The sequence below is a fragment of the Triticum aestivum genome, chromosome 4B, assembly GCF_018294505.1.
Source record: "Triticum aestivum cultivar Chinese Spring chromosome 4B, IWGSC CS RefSeq v2.1, whole genome shotgun sequence".
Classification (NCBI taxonomy): Eukaryota; Viridiplantae; Streptophyta; class Magnoliopsida; order Poales; family Poaceae; genus Triticum; species Triticum aestivum.
This window is the reverse complement of record NC_057804.1, coordinates 103,889,273-103,913,946: the sequence shown is the minus strand read 5'-3', so window position 1 is coordinate 103,913,946 and position 24,674 is coordinate 103,889,273. Positions and strand designations below refer to the sequence as shown.

Below are 24,674 nucleotides of genomic sequence, written 5' to 3'. Positions count from 1 at the left end.
AGGACTTCCGCCGCGGGGTCACAACTCCCGCTCTCGGATAAGGTTTCTGCGAAATCAGTCAACAGGTCGACCGATCCGCAGGGAAATACGTCGGGCTCGATCGCCGCGACTTGGGGGGTGAACGCCTGATGAGCCACCGCGTGTCTCACCCACCGCTGGAGCCGCGAACACCCAGACCGCTTGCGGCGACATCCAGTAGAGTGAGATGACGACGCGATGACCGACTGGTATGGGGAAGACGGCTGCCGAAGAAGGATGCCGTAGGAACTCACGCGGAAGTGCGACGAGCCACGAGCCGGGAGGGCCTCGACATCGAGGGGGGCCTCCTGGAGCCAGGCGGAGTTGTCGGCGATGAAAGTGAGCGCGCCGAGTCGGAACTCGCGGCCCATGACCAAACCGCCGCCAGAAACCATGCTGATGAAGATTGAAGAAAATGCAACCTCGCCGGAAGTCGCTAAGACGCTTTGCCCCACGGTGGGCGCCAACTGTCGTGGTTCTAAGTCTGACAGTAAGTATAGGGGGTACGAATGAGGAGGCAAGGTCCTAGCTACGATGAGATTGTACGCAAGTGTTTACGAGTTCAAGCCCCTCTCGGAGGTGGTAAAAGCCCTATGTCTCGGTGCCCTGAGGCGGTCAACTGGATTATGAGTGTGTGTGTGTTACAGGGGGTCCGAACCCTTGTGCCAGAGGAGGGAGGTGGCTTATATAGAGTGCGCCATGACCCCGGCCATCCACCGTTATCAAGAGTTCAATGTACATAAAGATGGGGCATTATTGATAACGCCAGCCATAAAGTGCTTTTAATGATCTTAAAGAATACGGAGTGAACGTCTGACCATTGTCGTTCTGAGTGACTCCTGGTCTTCAGTAGGTCGAGTGGTTTCTTGTATGGCCGAATGATCGACTGGTCGTGTGACATCAGGAAGGAGGGGTACCCGAGTGATTGATTGGTCGAGTGGATTGCACTCGACGCCTTCATTGGGCACTCCTTGTTGTCTCTTGAGCTTCTTTGTTTGTAGGATAGTGACCTTGGGTAGGGCGTATAGGTCAGGCCTATGACCCTACCCCAGGTCTATATCATCATCACCCATCCCACGTCCTCGGTGGTCGTGGTCGCACTGTGCACGACGCATGACGAAGCGGAGAGGATCATCCGTGAGCGTTAGGCGGCCGCCGTGAAGCCCTGCCATGATGTCTCCACCTTCCGCGCCCCAAGCACGACGATGATGACGCCGGATCGGGCGCCGATGAAAGAGGAGGAGCCGCCGGCCAGCCCGACAACATGGCCTATGAGGTTACCGTCAAGTATGGGATAGTTTAGGGTTTTATTTTAGGGGTTTTAGTTGACAGGACGAAATATCGTCCATTTTTATGTACAAATATCCTAATTTCAATGAAATCTGCCGTGTTTATGTCAAAATTTGTCCGGTTTGATTGATTTTCATCCAATTAGTTTGAGTTGTTGTGAAAGTATATGTGGCTACGGCTGAATGGCGTCCTCCCGCATCCCTGTCCATGGATTGGTGCCTCCCATGTTCACGGACGGATGCGGGAGGTTTTTTGCGAGTTACCGTTGAAGATGCCCTAAAAGAACTACTCCCCATATTAGCTTTCACTATAGTTAAATCTTATAAAGTTTGGCCAAGTTTATGGATTACCTCTATCCAAAGTTGCTACAACGCATATGTTATATTTTTTTAAGTAGGTTGAAACCCCGAGCCTCTGTATTATTGTGATGCATACATCTATTTGTGCTAAAGCTGATGTAACACAGTAATGCCAAATACATCAACAAGTAGAGTACAAAATATGAACAACTACGGTGGACCCATTACAAGCTGTGAAATTAAGACCAACAATTACGTCGATTTATTCCACAACAACACCTTAAGAATGGATAAACGCCCTTGCGTCGTTGTGGCACTTCTGATCGGAGATGGCCAGGACAAGGATTTTCATCCGGCTTGCCGACACATATGTTACATACAAAATAAAGGTGGTACTTAATCACCTCTATCCTGGTGCAAGGGCGCCTTAAGCCTTGCGGGTGCGGGACCCATGAGTAATCAACATCTGAGTTATAATCCGAAACTTCTAGAATAATAACTGAAAAGCTAGTTTCTATCGTTGTGCTCTGGCACGGCGAGGAAGGGTTTGAACGTGAGGACAAGTCCAAGGAGCTCTATCATGTTCAGCAGAAAGAACACCATATGATCACCTGCATGAGACGAATGTGGAGAAAAATTATACAGCAGTAAAAACATCACAAGATCTATCAAGTCTCAACTAGTTAAATTGTTAAAAATAATATCTAAAGCAGACCAAGGATTGAAGGATAGCTGCATTTGGCAATAAAATGTATGTTATGTGAAATTTCCTCAAAAAAGGACAACAATGTTTACCTGGAAGGAAGAAAGTATGTTGGCGTGTCTGCGCCCATGAGAACCTGCATACATAGAAGACATGTGAACTTCTGAGCTTCAAATACATTCAGCTTGCATGTAGTTGCCAAAGTAGCAGTGTGAGCTAGTATTAAAGTTTATTTTTCCTTGTAACATATAAAATATTTTGCAGAAGCAATGAGGAACAAAGAATACTCACACAATGCCGGCGCCTGCAGGAGCAACTGCCTTGAAAAGGGACATTGCAGTCATGGCTAATCCATTTGCTGCTCCTCTTTGGTCCTGAGACTGTTAGTAATTGCATGGTCATTAGTGCGACAGATATCTAATATAAAATGCATTTAGTCGAGATTAATTTATGGTTTCCTTACCACAGCGTTGTTTTGAAGGATGAAGATGCCTGTAATGATGGTAGCCTGATATAGTAATCATGAGGAACATTACTAACATGAGATAACTTTTAGTGACCACTGGACAAATAATACACATTATCTAGTTTTTTCATCTTAAAAAAATGTTACAAGCCACAAACATGTACAACTCGTAAGAGGCTGCCAAGCACTAATGTAGAATTTTCACATTGTATATAATTGCCAAATAGTGAGTCAATTCCGAAACTTAAGGTAATAAGGATTCTGAAGTAAGATAACAGGAATACTCACAGCAATATCATTTTTTAAAACTGATGCAATAGTCAGAATGATTGATAATGCAGGTCCTGACAGGTATGTCATATAGGGGTAGGTGAATAGAATAGGTATGCACAAAGCCTGCATGGTCAATCACACTAGTTAAGATATGCAATCAGAGGATAGAAGAACTTCAGAAAATAAACAATAGCATTTTTTTTTACTCACGGCTGCGATTTGACAACATTTGATCGGTCCAAGAACTTTATTGATGCGTGGGTATATGAACATTTGATACACAAGCAAACTGCCACCTGAAATGGACGTACGACACTGACAGTGTTGTTATCACAGAAGGCTGGCTCTACTGAAACGGAAAATTAATACCAAGGAATATGCTTGAGAAAAGAACTTAAAGATATATGCTACTAAGTGTGCACTATGTTAGTGAAATAAGATTGATAATGTACCGAATTTTAATGAACTTCGAGCCCCTTGCAACTGCCACATCAGAGATTGTATGCCTTCGACGGCTCTTGGGCAGGGCGAAGGACGAAACAAATTTAAGGTGGGGCAAACTAATGCAAACACTAAGATCGTTGGCACATACTTAATGTGAGATTGTATGCCTTCGACGGCTCTTGCGCACAGTTAGTATTAAAGTTGCCAAACACCAAGATTGTTGGCCATTTCCCATTTTGTCTAACAGTTAAAGCTCATACTCGGCCCAAATCATTACTTTTAGTTGAGTTGATTACTCTTGGCTGCAACAATATTTGAACAGGCAACGAGAAGATTCCATCATTAACACAGATGGAAATGACTACCATAGCAAGTATAATAAGCTTATGTAAGCGGGTTATAAGAGTTAAAATATTATTTTTCTGTTGATATGGAGGGGAGAGAAGAGGAGCCAGCTGCAGAATAAGAGCCAGCTGCAGCACATGCTCCTAGGCACTATGTGAGAGTGGGGGTGGGCCATGCATGAATAAAGTAGCACATCCTTATATCTAACTATTATACTTGAAGGCTATAAGGGTGGATATATGTGACATGGCAACATCATATAGCCATCAGTTGGCTATACTATTACCCATGCTCTTAGCAGACTTGAAGGAAGAATCCTTAAATAAAGAGTTGAGACCATGTCTAACTGGATTTCTAAACACTTTAGTGTTGAAAACTGAAAAGCAAAATAAAGATACGAGATTATTTTGTACTTTAATTATTGAATATTAATATACACCCCAGTGGAGTTCTTCCCTACTGTTCCGATAAAAAATTAGATAGTTGTCAAAGCACAAACAAACATATACCTGTTATTCCGAGCGTTTGGCCTACATCTACGGACGATAAACCCAGTCCACCATACTTCTTGTCACTTTCAGCCCATAGAGAGAACACCTAAAGTTGATTTCAAATACCATGGTTTCTCAAAAACGAGCTGAAGTTTATTTAAAAATAGGTTGTGTGATTGCTATCAGAAAACTAGAAAAACCCGTGTTAGCAAACAAATATATACCTACCATATATACATACACAGATATACTATACAGAGAGCACATTGATTCTGCTCCTACTAATTATTCTCATTTTTTACCATTCACCACAAGTTTAATTAAAGCACAAAAAGCTATAAGTTTTTCTCTTGGAATGCTTCAATTCCATGAACTAAAAAATAGAAAATAATACCTCTGTATAGGCCATGTCATGATAGGAGAAGATACAATAAACAATTATGGAAGACATCAATGGCCAATTCTTGAATAAGCTCTTCTTGGTATCTACACTAGCACTTTCTTCGACCTTTTCTTGCGGATCAATCAGATGGGCCTCCACAGCTTCAACACTTTGTTTGCCATTTACACTGGCTTTATGCTTGTGTAATGTTTCCTGGAATATGTTTCAAGATATATTACTCCTCTGTTATGTGGCTGCTAGAAGGAGGGCGCGAGAGGACCGGCCGGGGGCCTTTCTGCCCACGGCCGGGCAAGAGGGAAGGGATTTCCTTCTTAATTCTTGCTTGATTAGATTGATACATCTCCTCTCCTTATATAGAGAGGTTTACTTGACTCCCAAGCAAGGCTTACTTGACCCCTAAGCAAGCGACCCCATTAGGCCCATTACGTACTCTAACACTACACCCCACCTGAACATGCAGCTTGTCCTCGAGCTGCAGCCTAACCAACTTATAACCATGACTTGACGCAACACAAACCTAACACCTAAAAACAAGGCTTTTACATATCGGCTTGTTTTATTATTCTCAACCTGAAATGGACTGGGACGCTTTATTTTGGACCTCTTAACAAAAAGTGGACACCATCCGCACGTCGGATGTGCATGTGTACAACCACCTGGATCCCATGGACACCACCTGGACAAAAAGAGTGCATGTGTATGACCACCTGGAAGTGGTCGCAAGAGTGACCAGCAGAGGCGCCCTCGCGGCGGCCGGTGGCGGGATGCAGTGGTGCTACGCGGTTCGCTGCTGTCAGTGACACCATGCCTTCTCCCTGACGGACGGCTGTTGGTTGGCATCACACAGGGAAGAGTGGAGGGCTTGTGATGGAGAATGACGAGGAGGGGTGCGCCCCCCAACCGTCGATGTTGCAGACTTTGAGGTCGCTGCCTGCGGGGAAAACAACATGTCTGCCGCCCGTGGGGGAAACCGCATGCCCAAGATCCCTGATGCAGCGGATGAGATCGAGGTCCTTTGTGCAGCGAAGGGCAACTTGGAGGAGCGGCAGCTGCAGACCACGCATCTCCCGCATGCGCCGACGCGCTAGGAGGCCGCGCGCAGCAGCCTGCAGCCTCACCACTGCCGACACGTGGCGGGTAGCGATCCAAGACGAAAGCGGTGACGGCGACGGTGGGGACTGGACTTGGTGAAGCGGGACTCCCGCCGGCGCGGTCCATGCGGGGCCGGAGCTAACAGACGATGGCTGCTGCAGCTGCAGCGGCTGCAGCGGCGGAGGCCGCCAGGAGCGGCGGCTGCCACTGCAACCAGGGCTGGGCGGTGGTGGCGATGGATGACAGCTGCAGCGGCTGCTGCAGTGGCCCCGCGAGCGCGGCGAAGGCCGCCTGGTGCGGCGGCTGCCACGGTAGCCACGGCGGCGCGGGGGTAGCGATGGGCGCTGGAGGCGCGACGGGAGCCGGCGCCGGCCACTGCGGCCACTGCGGGGCGGCGGCGGCGGCAGCTGCAGCTGGGGCTGCAGCGTCCCAGCGAACGCTGCGGAGGCCCCTGGATGCGGCGAGTACCACGGCAGGGTCGGCGGCCTGGTGGCGGCGGTCGGCGGCAGGGGCGGCGGCGGCCCGTAGGGGCTGGCCAGGTACAGCCGGATCCCCTGAACGGCTGTGAAGAGGTCGTTGAGGACCCCGGTGATCTCCTCCGGGGTGTAGGCGGCGGCCAGTGGTGCGGTGGAGGGTGTCGGCATCTGGGCGGTGGCGGCGCCGAAGGATGCGACCAGCGGCGCGGTGTAGATGGCCCACGACGCGGTGGTGATGATCGGCAGCGAAAGCGACGGGGTGGGTGGCGGCGAAGACATGATCGGAACTGAGCTACCTGATACCAAATTGTTATGTGGCTGCTAGAAGGAGGGCGCGAGAGGGCCGGCCAGGGGCCTTTCTGCCCACGGCCGGGCAAGAGGGAAGGGATTTCCTTCTTAATTCTTGCTTGATTAGATTAATACATCTCCTCTCTTTATATAGAGAGGTTTACTTGACTCCCAAGCAAGGCTTACTTGACCCCTAAGCAAGCGACCCTTATTTCTAATTAACCCTAAGACTAATGGGCCTATTAGGCCCATTACGTACTCTAACACCCTCCGTTCACTTTTGTAAGACCGTTTAGACATTTAAGGCAACACCCAAAATAGTTCAGTTTCAGCTATCTAAAATGTCTTATAAAAGTGAACCAAGGGAGTACAACAAACAGGGGAATAATCAACATTAACTACAAAGAGCATCATCTTTCCTACAGTATCATGTCAGATTCAATGTACTCTTTACTCCTGACACTAGTTACTGAAGGAAAGAACATAAAAGAGTCGCGGACTTGGTTGTAGAACCACATTCAGAAAATGTCGGAGGTCAATTATATTATATATGGCCTCTGAACAAGACATTTGAAAATATTTGGTTCTAAGATTGCCCAGAAAAGTATGCGAAGGTACATCAGGACATATTTATAAATATAGAACATATGTGTTCAGGCCGACAATATAAGGTTTCCTACGGGCCTCATCCCTCATGAAGAGGCGAAAACATAGAAAATGTAATTACAAAGGGGCAATTAGATTGACTGCGTAACCAAGGAAGCTAACACCATTGAAATATCACATACCGGCATCCATAGGCAGCCTATCAGAACAACGGCAGCAAAGACTGATGTGCATAAGCATGGTAAGAAGTACGGGAACCTGACAAGTTTCACCAAAAGTAAGTATCTGCAGAACAATTATCTAGGATAATCTAATTTAGCAACACAAAAGGATACCTTCCAAAGAATGAGTCAGGCGAAAAGATATTTGGATACTTTTCTGCAGGCTGCCATAAAAACAACTAGGTTAGTATACTAACAGGATGACAGTTAAGTACACCATGAAGTTAATTTTTCTCTTCCATACCAGTGCAAGGTAGCCTCCAAGAGCAGGACCAATGATGAGACCTATTGCCCATGATGTGCTAACCTAAATTAAAATAAAGTGATGTCAAAACCAAAAGTAGTGAAAGTAGATACTCCATTGTGTCAAAAAACGTCTTATATTAAGTTATAGAGGGAGTATCTTATAAGTGCATGGGTACACATGACTATCTTACAAGTGATAGTGCTAGAGCTTCATGTTCGGGTCGGCAAACTTCAATAGAATAAGCCTGCAAAAATCAGGCACAAATTCATAACACGAATCTGACATAAAAAGGGTTTGAAATTCGACATACCTTTATTGGTCCGAGTAAGCCATTCAAAGCACCCATGAGAAACCTTGTAGCTATCGCCATCCAATAGGTGACACTAAGCCCAAACAAAGTATTAAATACTACCCTGAGATGTTAACAAGAATCATGTTAGAGACCCAGCTAATAAAATAGGAGTTGAAATCGAGGAATAAACAAGTGGCTAAATGTTACAAACACGGAGAAAACGCTGAACAGAATAACTGGCTTCCTCCCAATACGGTCTGCTGCTATTCCCCAAATAGTCGCAGTCAAAAATCTTCCGAACATAAAAGAAGCACCTGAAATTTTCCAATGAAAACAGAAAATATCACATCTAGTAATCATGCAGTTTTAGTCGTTGAATCATGACGCTCAAGTAATTAATCATATAATAAGAATTTGGTAAGAGAACTCACCTACAAACCCAGCATAGAACCCAATATCTTCTGTTCTTTTTGCAACATGCAAGTCTCTTATCTGTAAAGAAGTAGGAGATAGAATGAAGACTACTAGCATTTAGCAACAGATACATCAGAGATGGGCGTATGCATCGATAAGAAAAGATAAGTGAACAAATTGAAAAAAATCAAGAGTGCTATTTCTTCCTAAATAGTGGCCATGTAAGTATATCTAACTCAAAAAAGTTGGATAATAATACATACCATGAAGTACAAGTAGGGGAACAGTGAAGATATTGGTAAAGCTGGAAAATCCAGAGGAAATATTAGAACCAGAAATTATGTCCAGAAAGAACAGTACAATCACGTGAATGGTAACTTTTTTTGCGGTGGAAGATACTATAGACGGTAACATTAACTGACTTAGTTCATGCTGATTTAGAACTACTACTTGATATCAATAAAATTCGTGTAACAACAGTTAAGCGAAACTGAACCATTCAGTAGTGTAAAAGACAGCTTATACAGTTTTTCATTATTACATATTTTGACAACACGTGCTACTGGCGCCCCTTCTTCAGTAACGGCAAACTCCCCTCTTCCTCCCCCGCCATTGCGGGCACACAAGTACCCAACCAACCGATTCATCCTCACCACTCTCACTAACCACACCGGGACCGAGATCAGTGGCCGCCCAGTGCCACCTTTATCTGCCCAAATTGTTGCCTCCGGAACTGAACCCAATCGAACTGAATGGGCAAACGCCAAAACGAAATGGGCTTCACTCAGTTAACCACCTGGACTCGTGGCATTTCCGCCCGCGCGCGCAGACATTGCCCAGAAAGAGGACAAGGAGGAGGAAGGAATCCAAGACGAATTAGTGAGCATCGGTGATCGACCACGCCGCGCCAAGCAGAAACCTTTCGGGTGTCACTGCATCTTTGTTAGCGCCCCAAATGTAGTGCCCGCTCAAACCGCTGTCATGGCAGCCAACGCGGATGACAGCGAAGCGAGAAACTCTGTCATGGGACAAACCGTGAGGGGAGGCATGCCATCACAAGGCCAGCTCGGCTGGTGTAACCCAATAGGAAATACATTGGGTCCAACTCGGGCTAACACATCATCTACTTAAGGAGAAGAGGAGCGAAGGGAAAAGGCATCCAGTGGATCAGGCTCGGACGGCGGCAACTTTTCTCTTTTATTTTTCTTTCTTCTTCCTCAATAACTACCTACCAAATCATGTGATCTGTATGAACCCAAGAACGTGTATCTATGAGTGAATAGATCAAGTTGGTACTTAGCATCATGGTATCAGAGCTCACCTACCATCCTTCTTTTCCTCACCAGATTTATCTTGGACATCCAACGACGTGTCCATGCCCGCCATATCTTCATCAACACCATGGATATGGCTCTGAAGGACTACCTCGACAAGGTTCACTAGGATTCCAAGGCGGACACCGCCAACGTCATGAAGCAGCTCGACGCGCAAGTATCCCAACTTTGCACCTAGTCGATCTGCACCACTCAAAGGCAGATCTGGAAACTCCCTTCACCAAGCTCGAGTCATTGGTCACGTCGCTTTAGGCGACGACTCCAGGAGCTCCCGTCCTCGTTGAGTGAAACGACAACTCTGTCACTACCGCTCATCGGGTGGGAGGCATTCCACAGGCAAATGGGTCATGGCGACGCGCATCTTACCGGAGGCTTCCGTTGGTGACCCCAGCGTCACCGATGGCACTCCTAGTCACAGGTACGCATCCACTACCCATCTCTTCCTCTATTCTCCCCACCATAGGCCAACCCACACCTTCCATGAGCTTCCCCGTCTTCACCGGTCAATAATCCACATCTCTGGAAAACAGTATGTGAACAATATTTCCAAATGTGTCTTCACCGGTGGTGATCCATAGCTCTAGAACGCTACACAAACAATATTTCCAAAGGTTCACACTGCACGAATCCTACTGGGTACCTATGGCTGTTTTGTGTTTTTTGGCCCTCCTGGTATTTGGCTTCCGTTTGTGCAGAAACGCATAGTGGCCATGGGTTGGGAATCCTTCACATCTTAACTCTGCACCAGATTCAGGAGGGATAATCACTAGATGCTGATTCACCAATTTTATGCCATTAAACAACACACTATTATTGCCGATTTCATCGAGCGTTTTGAAACTATAATGAACCACCTGATATCTTATTCAGAATGTACTCACCCATACTTTTTCCTCACTCACTTTGTGGAGGGTCTCTGATCGGATATTCGGGCGGTGATCTTGGTCAACACTACATGCTCGTTGGCCCTACTTTAGGCGGAGGTGGCCAATGACGAACCAACGCATGCTACGATCCTATTAAAATTCAGACAATTGAGTTGTATGTACAGAGAAGTGGTCAAGAACCACAAGGGAAGAAATGAAAAAGAAGCAGAAAAAGGAGGCCTAAGAGCTAATGGAGATATTTCAACGGGAGGGGGGGGGGGGGGGGGGGTCCCCAATGGGCTGCAGGATGCCTTTCCGACGGTCCTCCATGCCTTCATGGTCATCCTGATGGAGTTGACTATCAGGTGTACCGTAAGGTATTTGTTCTTGAAGATCATGTCGTTTCTCTCAGTCCACAACTCCCAAACGATGAGCTGGAGCATGGATTAGATGCCCTTTCTTTCTGGAGCTGGTCCTTGGCTACCAATCTTGCTCTAGATCGCCATGCTATTGTCTTCGCCTTCCCAACTGGTAGGAGCCAGCGACTGACAACGTCTCCAGGTTGAGACAGAGCACCAAATCTCCTTGGCGACGATGCACCCCCAGAATAGGTGGAAAGACCTTTCCAAATTACGGATGCATAGAGGGTAGAAGTAGCAATTATCCCAGCCGACACGCTGAAGCCGATCAGCACACCGTATTCTGTCGTGGAGCATTAGCTAGACGAAGGATTTGCATCGTGGTGGCGCCCACGCCTTCCAAATCATAGCCGGGAAAGGTGAGTCGGTATGTCCGATGAATTGCATCCTATACGCCGAAGTCGTGATATAGTTGCCTAATGTCGATACTTTCCAAGTGATCTTGTCGTTGGTTGTTGGCGCTAGGGTGAGGGGCGATGCTCTAATCAAGTTCCAAAGCGCAAGGAATTCTTCAACGAATGGTTGCGACAGGTTGCGGTGACATCCATGAAGTCAACCCCCCCTCCTTCCTCGCGTCGCCCCGTAGGGGCGACTCGGGGGCAATCTAGATCCCGTTCGCCGCCACCCCCTTCCTCCGCTTCTCCCCTTGCCGCCGCCGGAGGCAGCCGTCGGCAACCACGGGCGGACGCCGATGAGGGTGGCGGCAAGGTCTTCGGTCGCGTTTCCTCCCTGGGAACGGACCTAGGGTTCCAGGCGGCGGCCTTGGTGGCGTGGGCGGCGCCGTCCCAGCGGCGGGCATCCGGTGCCGGAGTTGGGGCCGCCTCCCCTCGGCTGCGTTGGTGGCGAGGCGGCAGTGGTCTGGGGCGTCGGGTGTTGGGTCCCCCGCGTCCCTCTTCGCCAGATCTGAAGACGGTGTCCCGTCGCTTGCTACAGCCTCCTCTATGTCAGGTTCGACCCGATCTGGTTGTTGGCTGCGTGGATGTGGAGTGGGTGCTCTGGATCAGGGTAACCCCTTGGCCTCCGGCGGCGGCGACGGCCACCTCCTCGGCGGCGCTTCGAGCGCTGCTCTCCTTCCTGAAGGCGGCGTTGAGGTTCACCTCTCCCTCCTCCCCCTTCCCCTGCATCCGGGTGAGCCCACAACTTTGGTTTGGGCGGTGGTGGCGGCATGGCGGCGTCGTTACCTTCTTGAAGGCACCATTTTGGGTCTGTGGGGAGGCGGGCAGGCTGTTGCGAGCTTCGGGAGCTCCCGGTGGCGGCGGCTTCTCCTTCCGGTGGTGACCCTTCGCCATGGATGACCGGTTCCCTCCTATGGCCATCGTGCTCTCCCCCATGTGGTTCTGTCTGCCCGGCGGATCGACGCCCACGGCCTGGACAAGAGGGGATAGTGGTCCCCTCTTCGGCAACATGGACGCGACGGTGGCTGAGTTGGTGGCCGTGGCGAGCTCTGGTTCCTCTGGTCGTGATGGCTGTGTTGCTCAAATCAGTGTCGTGTCTTCTTGGGACACCTCTGGTCCTTGCCTTGCATCAACGACATGCTTCAATTGTGGGCTGCTGCTTGTGTTCGATGTGCTTGCTGGAGTGGTCGCGCCCTTTGCCTTCCGACGGCCTGACATCTATGGAGAGCTTGCTCTCGGGGAGCAGTTTCTCCTTGTCGACGACATAGCATCACTCAAGCCTGTGCATGAAGAGTTGGCCCCCGTCTGTTGGTGATGGCTTTCAATCTTGTTGGCTTTGGGTGCAGGGCGATCTCTTCTGGTGGCGCGATTCCCTCAAGAACTTAAATCTTCAAGTTGTAGCCTTTTATTTTATCGTTGCACTTGTGCTTTCCTTTAGCTCCTTGTATCGGCCTCTGCAGGGTTGCATTCCTGCTTTATTTTCTTTCCTTGTTGCTTGGTCTGTTTCCGTTGTAATGCTAGCCGGTTGATGGCTTTGTTAATTCAAAGCCGGGCTATGCTTGAGCCCTTCTTAGGCTCGGGTTGTGTCTTTTCTCTAAAAAAAGGTTGCGGTGACAAGTGTCCTTTACACATGTGTTGTTAGCAAGGGCGTCCTTGACTGATCTTCTCTTCCGGCAAAATCTACTGGAATAGGTGGGAGCAACCATGCGTAGGGGGAATGAGTAGAGCCATGGCGCTCCCCAGAATTTTGTTGTTTCCACATTGCCAATTGTTACTAATTTCGCCGTGGTGAAGAGATCAATGTCCTTCTGATCGCATGGCAGCTCAGTGCCCACCCATGGCTGATCTGGAGATTTCCACGTCTGCCATAGCCACTGCAGTCTCAGCGCTTTGGCGAACTTGGTAGTGTCTAGGATGTCCAGCCCGCCTTTGTCCATTGGCTTGCACATGTTACTCCACTTGAATTTACACTTCCCACCGGTGAGCTGGTCGTCTTGGCACCACAAACTCCATGTGCAGATCTTGTCAATTTCAGCAAGGAAACTTTTTGCCACCTGGATGGCTGTCGTAGCAGAAATCGGGATTGCCAAGAGGACCGACCTCACTAGAGCCCTCCTTCCTACCAGTGTCAATAGCTTCCCCTTCCAGACCGCAAGCTTGGCCTTGATTATGTCAAAAAAAAAACTGCAGATGCACCCTACAGATCTAGGCCAGAGTGACTGGCAAGCTAAGGTACGTGATCAGGAATCCAATGTGCTGATCACCAAAATTCAGCAGGATGTCGTCGAGGTTTAGATCAGTGTAGTGTAGTGGATGGGCACGACCGAGGATTTCGCGGGGGTTTATGCACAAGCCCGTGGCCTACCCAAAATCTGCCATGATCTGCAGCAAAGAGTCCACATCAGTCCTCAGAGGGTTTGAGAATAATCATCGGCATAGAGGCTGACATGCAGCTGGGATTCCCTTCCCGAGAGGGGCCTGAGCTGGCCACGCTCAGTGGCGAGGCGTAAGATGTGCTGCAGTGGATCAATTACCAAAATGAATAGTAAGGGCGGCAATGGTTCTCCATGATGGAGCCCCCTATGGTGAGAAATGTTGGTGCCGTCGATGCCGTTCAGACTAATCATTGACGATGCTGAGCCAAGCAGATTGCCAATCGAATTTCATCATCTCAGACTAAAGCCATATGCCTGAAGCAGGTCCAGCAGATACTCCCATGAAATAGAGTCAAAAGCGATGGCAATGTCCATTTTGAAAAGCAGTAGAGGCTTCTTCTTGGAGTCATGGCCCTGACCATGTTGCAGATGTGAAGGCATCTATTGTGGATGCATCTTGAGCGGAGGAAAGCACTTTGGGCACTGGAGATCAACCCATGCATCTTTTCTGCGAGAGGCAAGGACAGAACTTTGGAGATGAGCTTTGCCACAGAGTGCACAAAGCTGATGGGTGTGAATTATCCAAGCTCCTCAGCATTTTCCCATGCGTGTGATTATGAAGTTGGTGTTGTTCTGCAACAAGGTGGGCACCCCATTGCTAGCCATTGGGGCCACAAAACAGATGTCTATCTACATACGAAAAAGAGTGCATGGCCATCCACATGGTTGTTGAACTGTTGCAGCCATACCTTCATGCAGAGGAGTTTGTGATAGAACGCATGCTCCACCTTGATGATCAGTAAGTGTAAAACCATGGCAACTAAAAGCATTTACCAAACTACTTGGCTAGCGCTACAAAATCTGCTACGCTAGGGTTGTTCCAACAATGCCTCTGATGCTCTCTCGCGTCGTGCCCCAGCTGAAGCCAATTTGGTCGTTGTATCTGGCTGCCAACCAGTCTGGCTAAAAGACGTATCCACCAGTTACACAACAAACCCATAGGCGACCAAAATCATTACTCAACTAGCAATTCGCCCTGATCCTAAGAAGTGCTTCACCATTCCGATGGGCTTCTTTATTTTCACGGCTGCCTCTAGCTCGGGGGCAGCTATTCTTCAGAGGTGCATACTCAGTGCTTTCCATGACAACACGATAGGGGGTCATTCAGGCTTTCCAGTCACATATCGCCGCATCCGTGATTCTTTTCATAGCCTAAAAATGAAAGCACGAGTATGCCAGTAAGTTCATTCTTGTCAGGTTTTCCAGCAAGCAAAGCCAGAACGGGTGAAATATGCTGGCCTTCTAGAACTAATTCCAATCCATGGCAGCGCCTTGAAAGCTGTCACCGTGGAATTCATCGATGGTCTGCCGCAGTCAGCTAGCATGGATCTCTCAACTCCTACATCAAAACCAATGAAGTCGGTCGAGATCCTTCATAAGAGATGGCGCCGCACCCAATAGGCCGACAGAAGCAAATCCTGATCAACGGGTCTGATCCATCAGTCTTTGACGCAACTTGGGAAGACACCACCAACCTATTCAAACACCACCCGAAACTCCTGACTCGGGGACAAGTCATCTCTCAAGGACCAGGGATGTTAGGACCCCAAATGCAGCGCCAGCTCAAACTATTGCCATAGCAGCCACGCGGATGACAGCGGAGTGAGACACGCTCCCATGGTAGCCAAAACCGCTACTATGGAAGCCACCGGGAGACACCGTGAGGGGGTGCATCATCACAGGACCAGCTTGGCTGGTGCGACCCAATAAGAAATACATTGGGTTCAACTGGGTCAGCTACAAGACTCGAGCTAACATGTCATCTGCTACTACTTAAGGAGAAGAGGATCAAAGGGAAAAGGCATCCAGTGAGTCAGACTTGAACTGTGACGACTTTTATCTTTTATTTCCCTTTATTCGTCAAGAATTACTTACCAAATCCTATGATTTGTATGAACTAGAGAAAGTGTAATTGTGAGTGAATAGTTCGAGTTGGTACCTAACAATCTTATTCCCTCGTTTCCCATCGCTAGATTCTCTTTCTTTGGTAATCCCTGATGCCATCATCGAACCAGTCATGAACATGAGATCTGCACACGGCCCCGCAACCACATTATGATCAGACAGGCGGAGCCACATTATGCACTAAAGATATCTTTATTCACGTCTGTGTCGTACAATTCATGCTTCTTTTATATGCAAGTTATTGGCGACTGAGAAAGGGAAAAGAAATGGAGTATATAAGAAGAGACTATTTAGGGCTCAAGTCACGAAAGCACGACATCATCTTCAACCAAACACCACAACCATCCTCGTGTCCCCGAGCAGATAGTCGGACGACACCCAGAAAAAACACCAACGATGCTTCCCATACCTAGTCCATTTGTTTAGACTGTCCAGCGCCCCCCAAAGCTAGTCTATACGTGGGGCGGAGTTGACTCCATCCAGAATCGTCTGCCACATCGGGCACGACACACCAAAAGCACCCCAATCATCTCAAATCATCCCCCACTACCTCGCCCTCGGCCTATCCTCTTCCTTTCTTGTGCGTTGACGCAGTGCCCTCCCCATATTGCACCCACCCGTAGGTTCGTTATCTAGGCGGACAAAAGGGAGGGGGAAAATGGGGGAACATTATTACTCGACTGAACAACCCGTCTGGACATGTCCGTTAACATATCGAGGGCCAAAGTCGCCACTACAACTGGAGATGCTCTAATTGCCAAAAGTTATGAACTTATATATATGACTATTCACAATAGAATTACTTCTCTTCATATTACTCGTTTTGGTGTTGCATCCTGTCGCATCTTGGCATGATCGCACATGTGTTTTTTTAAATAGGGTAAAAAACTTTGCCTCATCATATTAATTAAGGAGTTTTATAGCAAAGAAAACAAGGGCACACGTGCCAAAAAACAGGACTACTCTCATGGAGTCAAAGTTCTCAAGTGCTTAGCATCGACCAAAATCCAAAGGGAATCATCATGCTTGATTTTTGCGAAGACCGTGGAAGGCATGGAGGAGACACCATGAAATACACGAGCATTGCACTCATTCCAGATTTCTCACGCCGCGATAAAGAGAAGGGAGGACATATCTCGGTTCTGTTTGCCTCTCGAGAGGCACAAAGAGGTGTACCACTTCTTTATCGTAGTGAAAACGCTCCAGGATGTGAGGTCCAAACCTTGCAAGCCGAGAGGGGACTGGATCATCCTCCAAATGCGCACAGAGTACTGACATTTGAAGAGGAGGTGCGCAGCCAACTCCCCCTCAACTTTGGAAAGTTGACAATCTCAACAATTTGGCCAACCTCGACGTTGCAATCTATCGGTCCTCCAGATTTTATATTGAAGCACAAGCCATGCAAACATCTTGCATTTAGGAGGGTCCCAATGTTTCCACACCAACGGATTCATAGTAGTATGAGATAGATCATCAAACTGGCTCGGTAGACCGAGGTGGCGTCATAGACCCTGGAGGCATTGAGCATGCAGACAATCTCGTCCGGTGTGTGATTCTGCAGGTGATGGTGGCCAACCTCTCCCAAAGAACCACAAAATCAAGAGTGTGTTTCACGAGGGTGACTTTTGTTGTATAAATGAGGCAAACCCAATCATCATTTTGCAAAACTTTTTGGATGCAACCTTTGGTGAACCGGAAGATGTTGAAGATGGTGGGCGCAATATCCTTAGGCTTGATCCACCGAGCAATGGCGAGTGCTAGAACTTGTTCGTCTTCCCGTCACCAAGGGTTATTGAAGGGACCTTGTAAAACAGGTTCATGTCTTTGTTGTCATAAGGTGAGCCCAACCCAACCCAGGCTCTACCTGGGTCCTTCCACTCCCACCATGGTCAATACAACCTAAGGGCACGAGAGAACTTGTCCAAGTCCAGGATGCCCATCCCACCCAGGGATGTTGGCCAGCACACGATTTCCCACTTGATTTTGCAGATTTCCACCATTAACCTTGTCAGTCCCAACCCCGAGGAACGCCCTCATGATCGTACTGATAGTGATACCAATAATAACTCCTTTCTTTATATGCAGAGGGATGAGGTGATGGATAGCTTGGCAGGTGAGTACCGACTTGATGTAAGTATTCCGACCGGCTAGAGTGATGTTGGCCCCCTTCCAACAATAAGCTTGGCACGCATTTTGGTAAGCAACGTCTGAAAATGCATGGCTCTAAGGCATTGGATGAAGAGAGCCAATCCCAAATATTTCATCGGGAAATATGATCGGCCTATCAGAAAGTTAGCCAACACAACATCAAGGTCAATCTGGGAGCATCCAATAGTGGCAATCAAGGTCTTCTGAACATTTGCGAGTAGGCCAGTGACATGTCCAAACTCTTTGAGGATGTGTTCTAGGATGTCAACATCCTCCTTGATGGGCGCCAAGAAGATGGTGACATCATCGACATAGAGCGAGGTGCGCAAAAATGGACCACGCCCGTGTAGCCGATGCAAGTCTCCATTGTGGGTGGTAGTCTCTAGGATATGTTGCAGGGGGTTGATGGCGAGCACAAAGAGGAGATGCGGAAAAGGCTCTGACGCCACCCACGACCGTAAGCGATTGGGCGACCTGAACCTCATTATGGATGACTTTGGACGATGCAGAAGACCAAAGCGCATCCAACCAATCTCTAAAATGTGAAGGCAAACCGAGTTGCTGTAGCAGGTCAAACATGTACTCCCAGCTGACAAAGTCGAAGACTTTCTTGATGTCAAGCTTACACAATAGGGTTGGGGTTTTGGTGCGTTAGAGCCTTCTAGCATAGTTGTGAACAAAAAAAATGTCATGGATGCTCCTCATCTTAATAAAAGCACTCTGGGCTTGGGAGGTAAGCTCGTTCATGAAAGGAGCAAGCCGAGAGGCCAACATCTTAGCCATGACTTTTTGTAACAGCATGGATGTGTTTAATGGGGCGGAAACCTGTGATAGCCTGGGCGCCATCTTTCTTTAGCAAGAGGGTAGTATTGGCTGAGTTGATCCAGTGCAAGAGCAAAGTGCAAATTGGAGAAAGCATGAATTAATTCCATGATGCCATCTTTTATAACAACCCAATAAGACTTGAAGAACGCCCCGAAGAAACCACCTGAACCGGTGGCCTTGTCGTTGGGCATGGCCTTGTCGCCCTTCGAGGCCTCAAACTCGTTGAACGGCTCATCAAGGGAAGAAAGGTCCACAGAGGGCAGTGGCAAAGCTACCCAATTAAAATCGCCCTTCATAGTTGGCCCCTTCGCAAAAGAGGAGGCGAAGTGCTATTGGATAACTTGCACCTTGTCTTCATGTTGGGTAGCCCATTCGTGGCTAGCACACAAACGGCGAATGAAGTTTTTTCGTCTCCTAGCATTGACTCTCAGATGGAAGTACTTAGGGTTTGCGTCGCCCTCCTTAAGGTTGGTAATTCTCACACATTGCTTCTTTCGTGATCTTTCCAACACAGCCAGATTGATGTCCCGCCGCTTAAGTCTACGGTGGATGTCAGCCTCCTCATGGGAGAGAGGACAAATATCTTGGGTTTTGCCGAGCTGGAGGATGACTGAAAGGGCCATATGCAGTTGCAATTTTCCCTCAGAGAAACTCGCAAAAGAAACTTTACATCACAGGAGAAGCCACGATTCCAATTGCGAAACTCTTTCCCGGTATTTTGTGAGCTTGTGAAAGAACTTGTGGCAAGGTTCAGCATGAGGTACAGGGACGCCAGGAAGCTTGATCACGTGCGTTTGGAAAATTGTAAAACTGCTGCTTTTGCAGCTATGCGAAGAAATGTTAAGGTGGGTTTTGCCCGGCGATCTTTTTGGTCCCAGGGAATTTCTATTTGATTGTTGTGTGATTGTGTCGTTGTAGTGCTCATCTACCAAAAATATAATGAAGTTGGGATGATTTCTTCAAGTGCTCCCGTGACATGAAAGCACCATCGTGATAGAATATGTTCTCGATAGACTTAATAAAGATATCTTATGATGCCAATGACACGTTTAGATGCTATTCTGTACTGCCATTGGGTAACCAAAAGATTAAAAGAAAAGTAAAGAACTTTATTGACACTGATTTTTTTTATAAATGGCGATTTTATTAGCTTAGAATGTAGCATCACACAGGTGCAATCATGATAAGCAATACCTTAGTCTCTGCAAATTTAGGATGATGATCAAAAAAGGCTAAAATAAAAATTCGACATATTGACAGCAGGAAAGTCCTAAGTGACTGACAGTGCCTACTTTGAGGGAGGTGAAACACCATGCATGTTCATCTTATAAGAGATAGAAAAAGAGATGAATCATGTCGTTAATAGTACCTAAGAATACTGTTCACAGCGAAAATCTGAATTAGCTCATACATAGTGAAGCTTATTTTTTTTTTATTCCTCGACATATACATCAAATTTATATTTAAAATTTTGTGGTATGACTGATGCACATGCACATGCACATGCCACCACGGCTAAGTGTTGACCACCAAGTACAACTCAATGGGATTACGAGAATGTGACGTTACACGTGTTTTGTCATTTCCGTGTACGTGCAATGCACGTTAATTTGGAAGTATATTAAGTGCATGCGGACATTAAATAGTAGGATATTTATTTCCGTGTTATTATGATTAAAACTATATTTGATATGAAATTAACTGCATGCTAAACATGTTGAGCACTCGACATTGTAGCGGTTTAGGTCGTTGGATTGACATGATTTGATGGCCGAGATTAATTAAATCTGCCTCTTCAGATCTTTTTATATTGGTATAGATATAGATATAGAGTATAGATAGATTCATTTCTTCGCACAGGACAAACAAATCATAGTACGTGATATGGTATGATACCGACTAGTTACTTGTTTACCATTGGACAGACTAGCGAGCGAATACGGAAAAAAATTATATGAGACCAGGTCTCATATAAATCGGGTGAGACCCATTTTGTTGGACGCCATGTGGCATTCACAAATCACAAAACATCTAATCTCTCTCTCCCTGATTTCAGATGGGGGGTGGTGTAGATGCTTTGTGATTTATGAATACCATGTGTCACCCATCAGGGTGGGTCTCACCCGAATTATATGAGACCTGGTCTCATAGAATTATTTTCCAGCGAATACCTAGCTGCAATTATTGCATGCATCTTTTACAACAAAGGGTCATTTTTTTTACCAACTCATGGTGCAATACAATCAAAATGAGTACACACCCGGTCTGTGTATACGTAAGAACATCTTCAATGATGGCTGTAAAAAACACGCACGCGGTAAACGTGGGTTTTAGCGCGCGCGGAGTGGTTTCCCCTGCTCTAGCGGGCGCGGGATATTCAGGCACGCGGAAAAAGATCGAGCGCGTGTGAAAAAAAAGCCGGGCGTGCGCTAGTTTGGTGCGCGGCGTCCGGCCTGCTTTATAAATCCAGCGCCCTCCCACTGCTCTATGCCTCACCACGCACCCTCTGCCGCTCTCTCCCCGCTATTTCTCGCATCTTTTCTCGCCTCGCCGCCGCCGTGCCACCATGCCGCCGGGGAAGTTCGGGCTAGCGCGGTGTCCGCGTGCGTCCCTCCGACGCCTTCTCCGCAGAGATCCGGTCCGGCGAGATGTGCCTCGCCCGCGCGTACGACGCGGCGGCGTGGCCTCTCCGACAGACTCGTAGGGAGATGAATTTCCCCGAGGTGGCGACGCGAGAGTGGACGCAGGAGCTCGCGCATCCCCCGCGGTTTGTCACCGACGAGGACCGTTGCAACAACCGGAGGCGGGAGCGCTGCCTCGGCATCGCTGAGATGGACAAGGAGGCCATGATGGTGTGGCGCCAACGCTTCCTGGAGGACGTTGTCAACAAGCGCGAATTCTACGCGCAAAGGAGGGCGAAGAGGAGGGCGGAGTGAGCCGCCTATCGCAAGGACAGGCGTACGCGGAAGGCGGCCGCGCTCTTCAACATTGAGCTTGGAGAAGCGTCGAACTGGAACTCCAACGATGACTGGTATATTGACGCCTTCATTACGACGTCGAAGGAGAAGGAGGAGGAGGAGGACGACGACGACGAGTAGCTGAACTATGCAACTATCAATATTGAACTATCTTGTTTTTGCGCACGTATGTGTATCACACACCATATTTTAGTGCTTCTGCTGGAGCGACGCGCATGCGTAATTTTTTACAGCGGCCGCTGGATTCAGCGCTCGTGCGCGAAAATTTGCTATTTCCGGCGCTGTAAACTTATTTAGCGCCCCGTACGATTGCACACCTGTTGGATATGCTCTAAGATATATATAGCCATCAGAACACGAAAATTCAATTCGGCTACGGGAAGCACGTGCTCCCGGGCTAAAATAATTTTTAAAATGTCAAAAATATTAAGACAAATTTTTTATGTATTCTTAGTCACATCCAAATGCTACCTGCAAATTTTAAGGCAAAAAAGTTCAGTATTTTGGCTTGTGCAAACAAACATTGAATACCAAATGTTATCGCAAATATCACCCCAAATTTGTTTATTTCACCGACGAAACACTGCTGCTCTGTTCCGAATGAAAATTGTCAAGCATGCTTGCAACCCTAACACAAACATCCACACAAAAACTCGGAATTTTTTGAAAACATTTATTATTTTTTCGTCTTACTGTTCATGTGTGTGCTCCCGGAAGCCAAAACGCCTCCACCCATTTTAGTGTTGTTTGTTCATTCATTCTAGTCTGTTAGGTAGTCCATATTAATGAAATATCTAAAATATCTTATATTTCCTCTATAGCCAATAAAAAACGTCTTACAATTTAGGAAGGATATATTATTTATGAATAGAAGGAGTATGTGCTACCAGTTCATGTATATGCAGCGTGCACCATAGATTAATGGCGCGCGGCGATAGATTAATGGATGAATGCTAGATATATTTCAGAATCAAATCAAGCAAATAATCAGAAGAGGTACTTTGCATCAATGAATGAAGATGCAGACAGGGATCTAAACTAGCGGTGTTGATCGATGGAGTCGTAGTAGTAGCACTCACCGGTGCTTAGGGTGATGACCCATACGTACAGGAAGCTGCTGTAGGGGATGCCCGGGTTCTCCGCCTTCCTCCGGTCAATCGCGCACCCGGGGCACCCCTCCACGCACAACACGCCGCGGGCCTTCTTCTCCAGCAACGGCACCGACGACTCTGCCGCCGCCTCATGATGTCGCAGCCCGTCGTGATCTTGCTCATCCATATTCACGATGATCTTGGATGGAGCTGGCGCCGTGTAGAGATGCAAAGATTACCAGCTGCTGCCTCTGCTAGGGGCCGGCGGGGGAGTAGTTCTCTCGTCGTATATATAAACTGCACGTGCTCGGGGTGGATGGGGTGGGAAAGAGGTTGAATGATGTTTGTTTTTCAGGGGATTTCTTTCTTTGGGAAAAGAAGGTTGATTGATGTTTCCATAACTAGGGCAACATCATTTTCAAAAATCTTTGAACAATCACGGGGGAGAATCCTCACTTGATGCATTACTCAAAAGGACCACAAATAGCGAGATTACAAGGTTGCGTAGTGCTTGGAGAGAGGCATTACCACCGTGACATAGCATCGACCTTCTGGTGTTGTAACCTAAGGTGATCAGTTTAGAGAATGAAGTCAAAAATGATGTTCCTCATAATTACAATGGGTGTGTAGAACGGGTTCCTAAAAATGCGGGGCGTTCCGAGTGTCCAAAGTATTCAAAGAACGGTAAGTGTGACTGAGGCTAAATGTCGTTGAGGAGGCCATGAGGAGGTGGAATGTCCCATATGTGGTCGATGGCGATGGGCACGTGTAGGCCGTGAGTGGTCCAAACATGCGCAACAATCAGGCATAGAAAAAATAAGAAAATGTTAACGCCCACACGTGTGGGCATTAGTCAACTCACCCACACGTTTTCATCACCGTCCAGTAACTTCTGCACGAATCTTGGCACGAATTAGCTGATTTTGTATGCCACGTAGGACAACTCGCGTGTGTGGTGTGTGAGAGAGGTCGCCCACACATTCGTTTTACCACACGGAGGGGCCGGTGTGTGGGCGTTCAGCAGTTCGCGCCACACGCCACTTTGCACGCACACACAAGGGCCAGTATGTGGGCATTTGCCATCTCGCCCACACGCCCGTTTTCTCTCCCACACCCAAGCTGCTAGTTGCCATGTGTTTTCGCAGCGCACATGGCAACTGCCCCTAGTGTGCTTTATAAGCAGGTGGCAACTCTCTTTTTTTACCCGAGTGCCATGTGTTTTTGCAGGGTACACGGCCACTGCCTAGTGTGCACGTAAGCAGATGGCAACTCTCTTTTACCGAGTTGCCATGTGTTTTTGCATGGTACATGGCAACTGCCCCAACGTGCACGTACATGGCAACTGCCCTAACGTGTACGTAAGCAGATGGCAACTCTTCCTTTTTACATGGCAACTGCCCTAGCATGCTTGTGAACACATGGCAACTCTCTCAACTGCCTAGTGTTAGTATGTGGCAACTCCTAAAGTTATGAAATCATGGCAACTACATTAGATCAGACCATACATGGCAACTGCAGTTGAGCAACCATGGCAACTGCAGTTGTCCGACATGGCAACCGTAGTTCAGCGACATGGCAACTGCAGTTAAACGAACATGGACGAGGGTTTGGACCATGGCAACTGCGGGCGCGCGGTGGGTGTCACGCGTGGCGTGCGGGACCAGGAGGGTACGAGGCCTGACATACGGGCGTGTGGGCGTTATCAACTTCGCCCACACGCACGCGTGTGAGAGGGTTCAGGAGGAAAAAAAAGAGATGTGTGGGCATTAGTTGTTTTACCCACACGTAGATGTGTGGGCTGGTTGCTGTCCATGCCACACGAGGCGTGTAGCACAACTACCCGATACACTACACGTGTGGCAGTTATCGGGACCCAAAAAATATGTGTCGCATCTTCAAAGTGGGCATCA

At 47.8% G+C, this 24,674-nt stretch overlaps 1 protein-coding gene and 1 long non-coding RNA gene across 2 annotated transcripts; one reads left to right on the top strand and one right to left on the bottom strand.

Moving 5' to 3' along the window:
* Nucleotides 1-1,937: 1,937 nt before the first annotated feature.
* Nucleotides 1,938-23,071, bottom strand: LOC123091297 (protein ZINC INDUCED FACILITATOR-LIKE 1). Its single transcript, XM_044512773.1, has 17 exons — nucleotides 22,753-23,071; nucleotides 8,632-8,672; nucleotides 8,386-8,446; nucleotides 8,166-8,268; nucleotides 7,973-8,075; nucleotides 7,853-7,906; nucleotides 7,660-7,722; nucleotides 7,530-7,579; nucleotides 7,377-7,452; nucleotides 4,724-4,924; nucleotides 4,348-4,435; nucleotides 3,260-3,345; nucleotides 3,065-3,172; nucleotides 2,774-2,818; nucleotides 2,602-2,690; nucleotides 2,403-2,446; nucleotides 1,938-2,218 (listed from the first exon to the last, which is right to left on the bottom strand). The coding sequence occupies exons 1-17, from the start codon at nucleotides 22,949-22,951 to the stop codon at nucleotides 2,115-2,117; spliced, it is 1,515 nt and encodes a 504-aa protein (XP_044368708.1). The 5' UTR covers nucleotides 22,952-23,071; the 3' UTR covers nucleotides 1,938-2,114.
* Nucleotides 10,378-13,013, top strand: LOC123091298 (uncharacterized). Its single transcript, XR_006443029.1, has 2 exons — nucleotides 10,378-11,346; nucleotides 11,453-13,013. It is a non-coding gene; the product is annotated as an uncharacterized lncRNA (long non-coding RNA).
* Nucleotides 23,072-24,674: the final 1,603 nt, after the last annotated feature.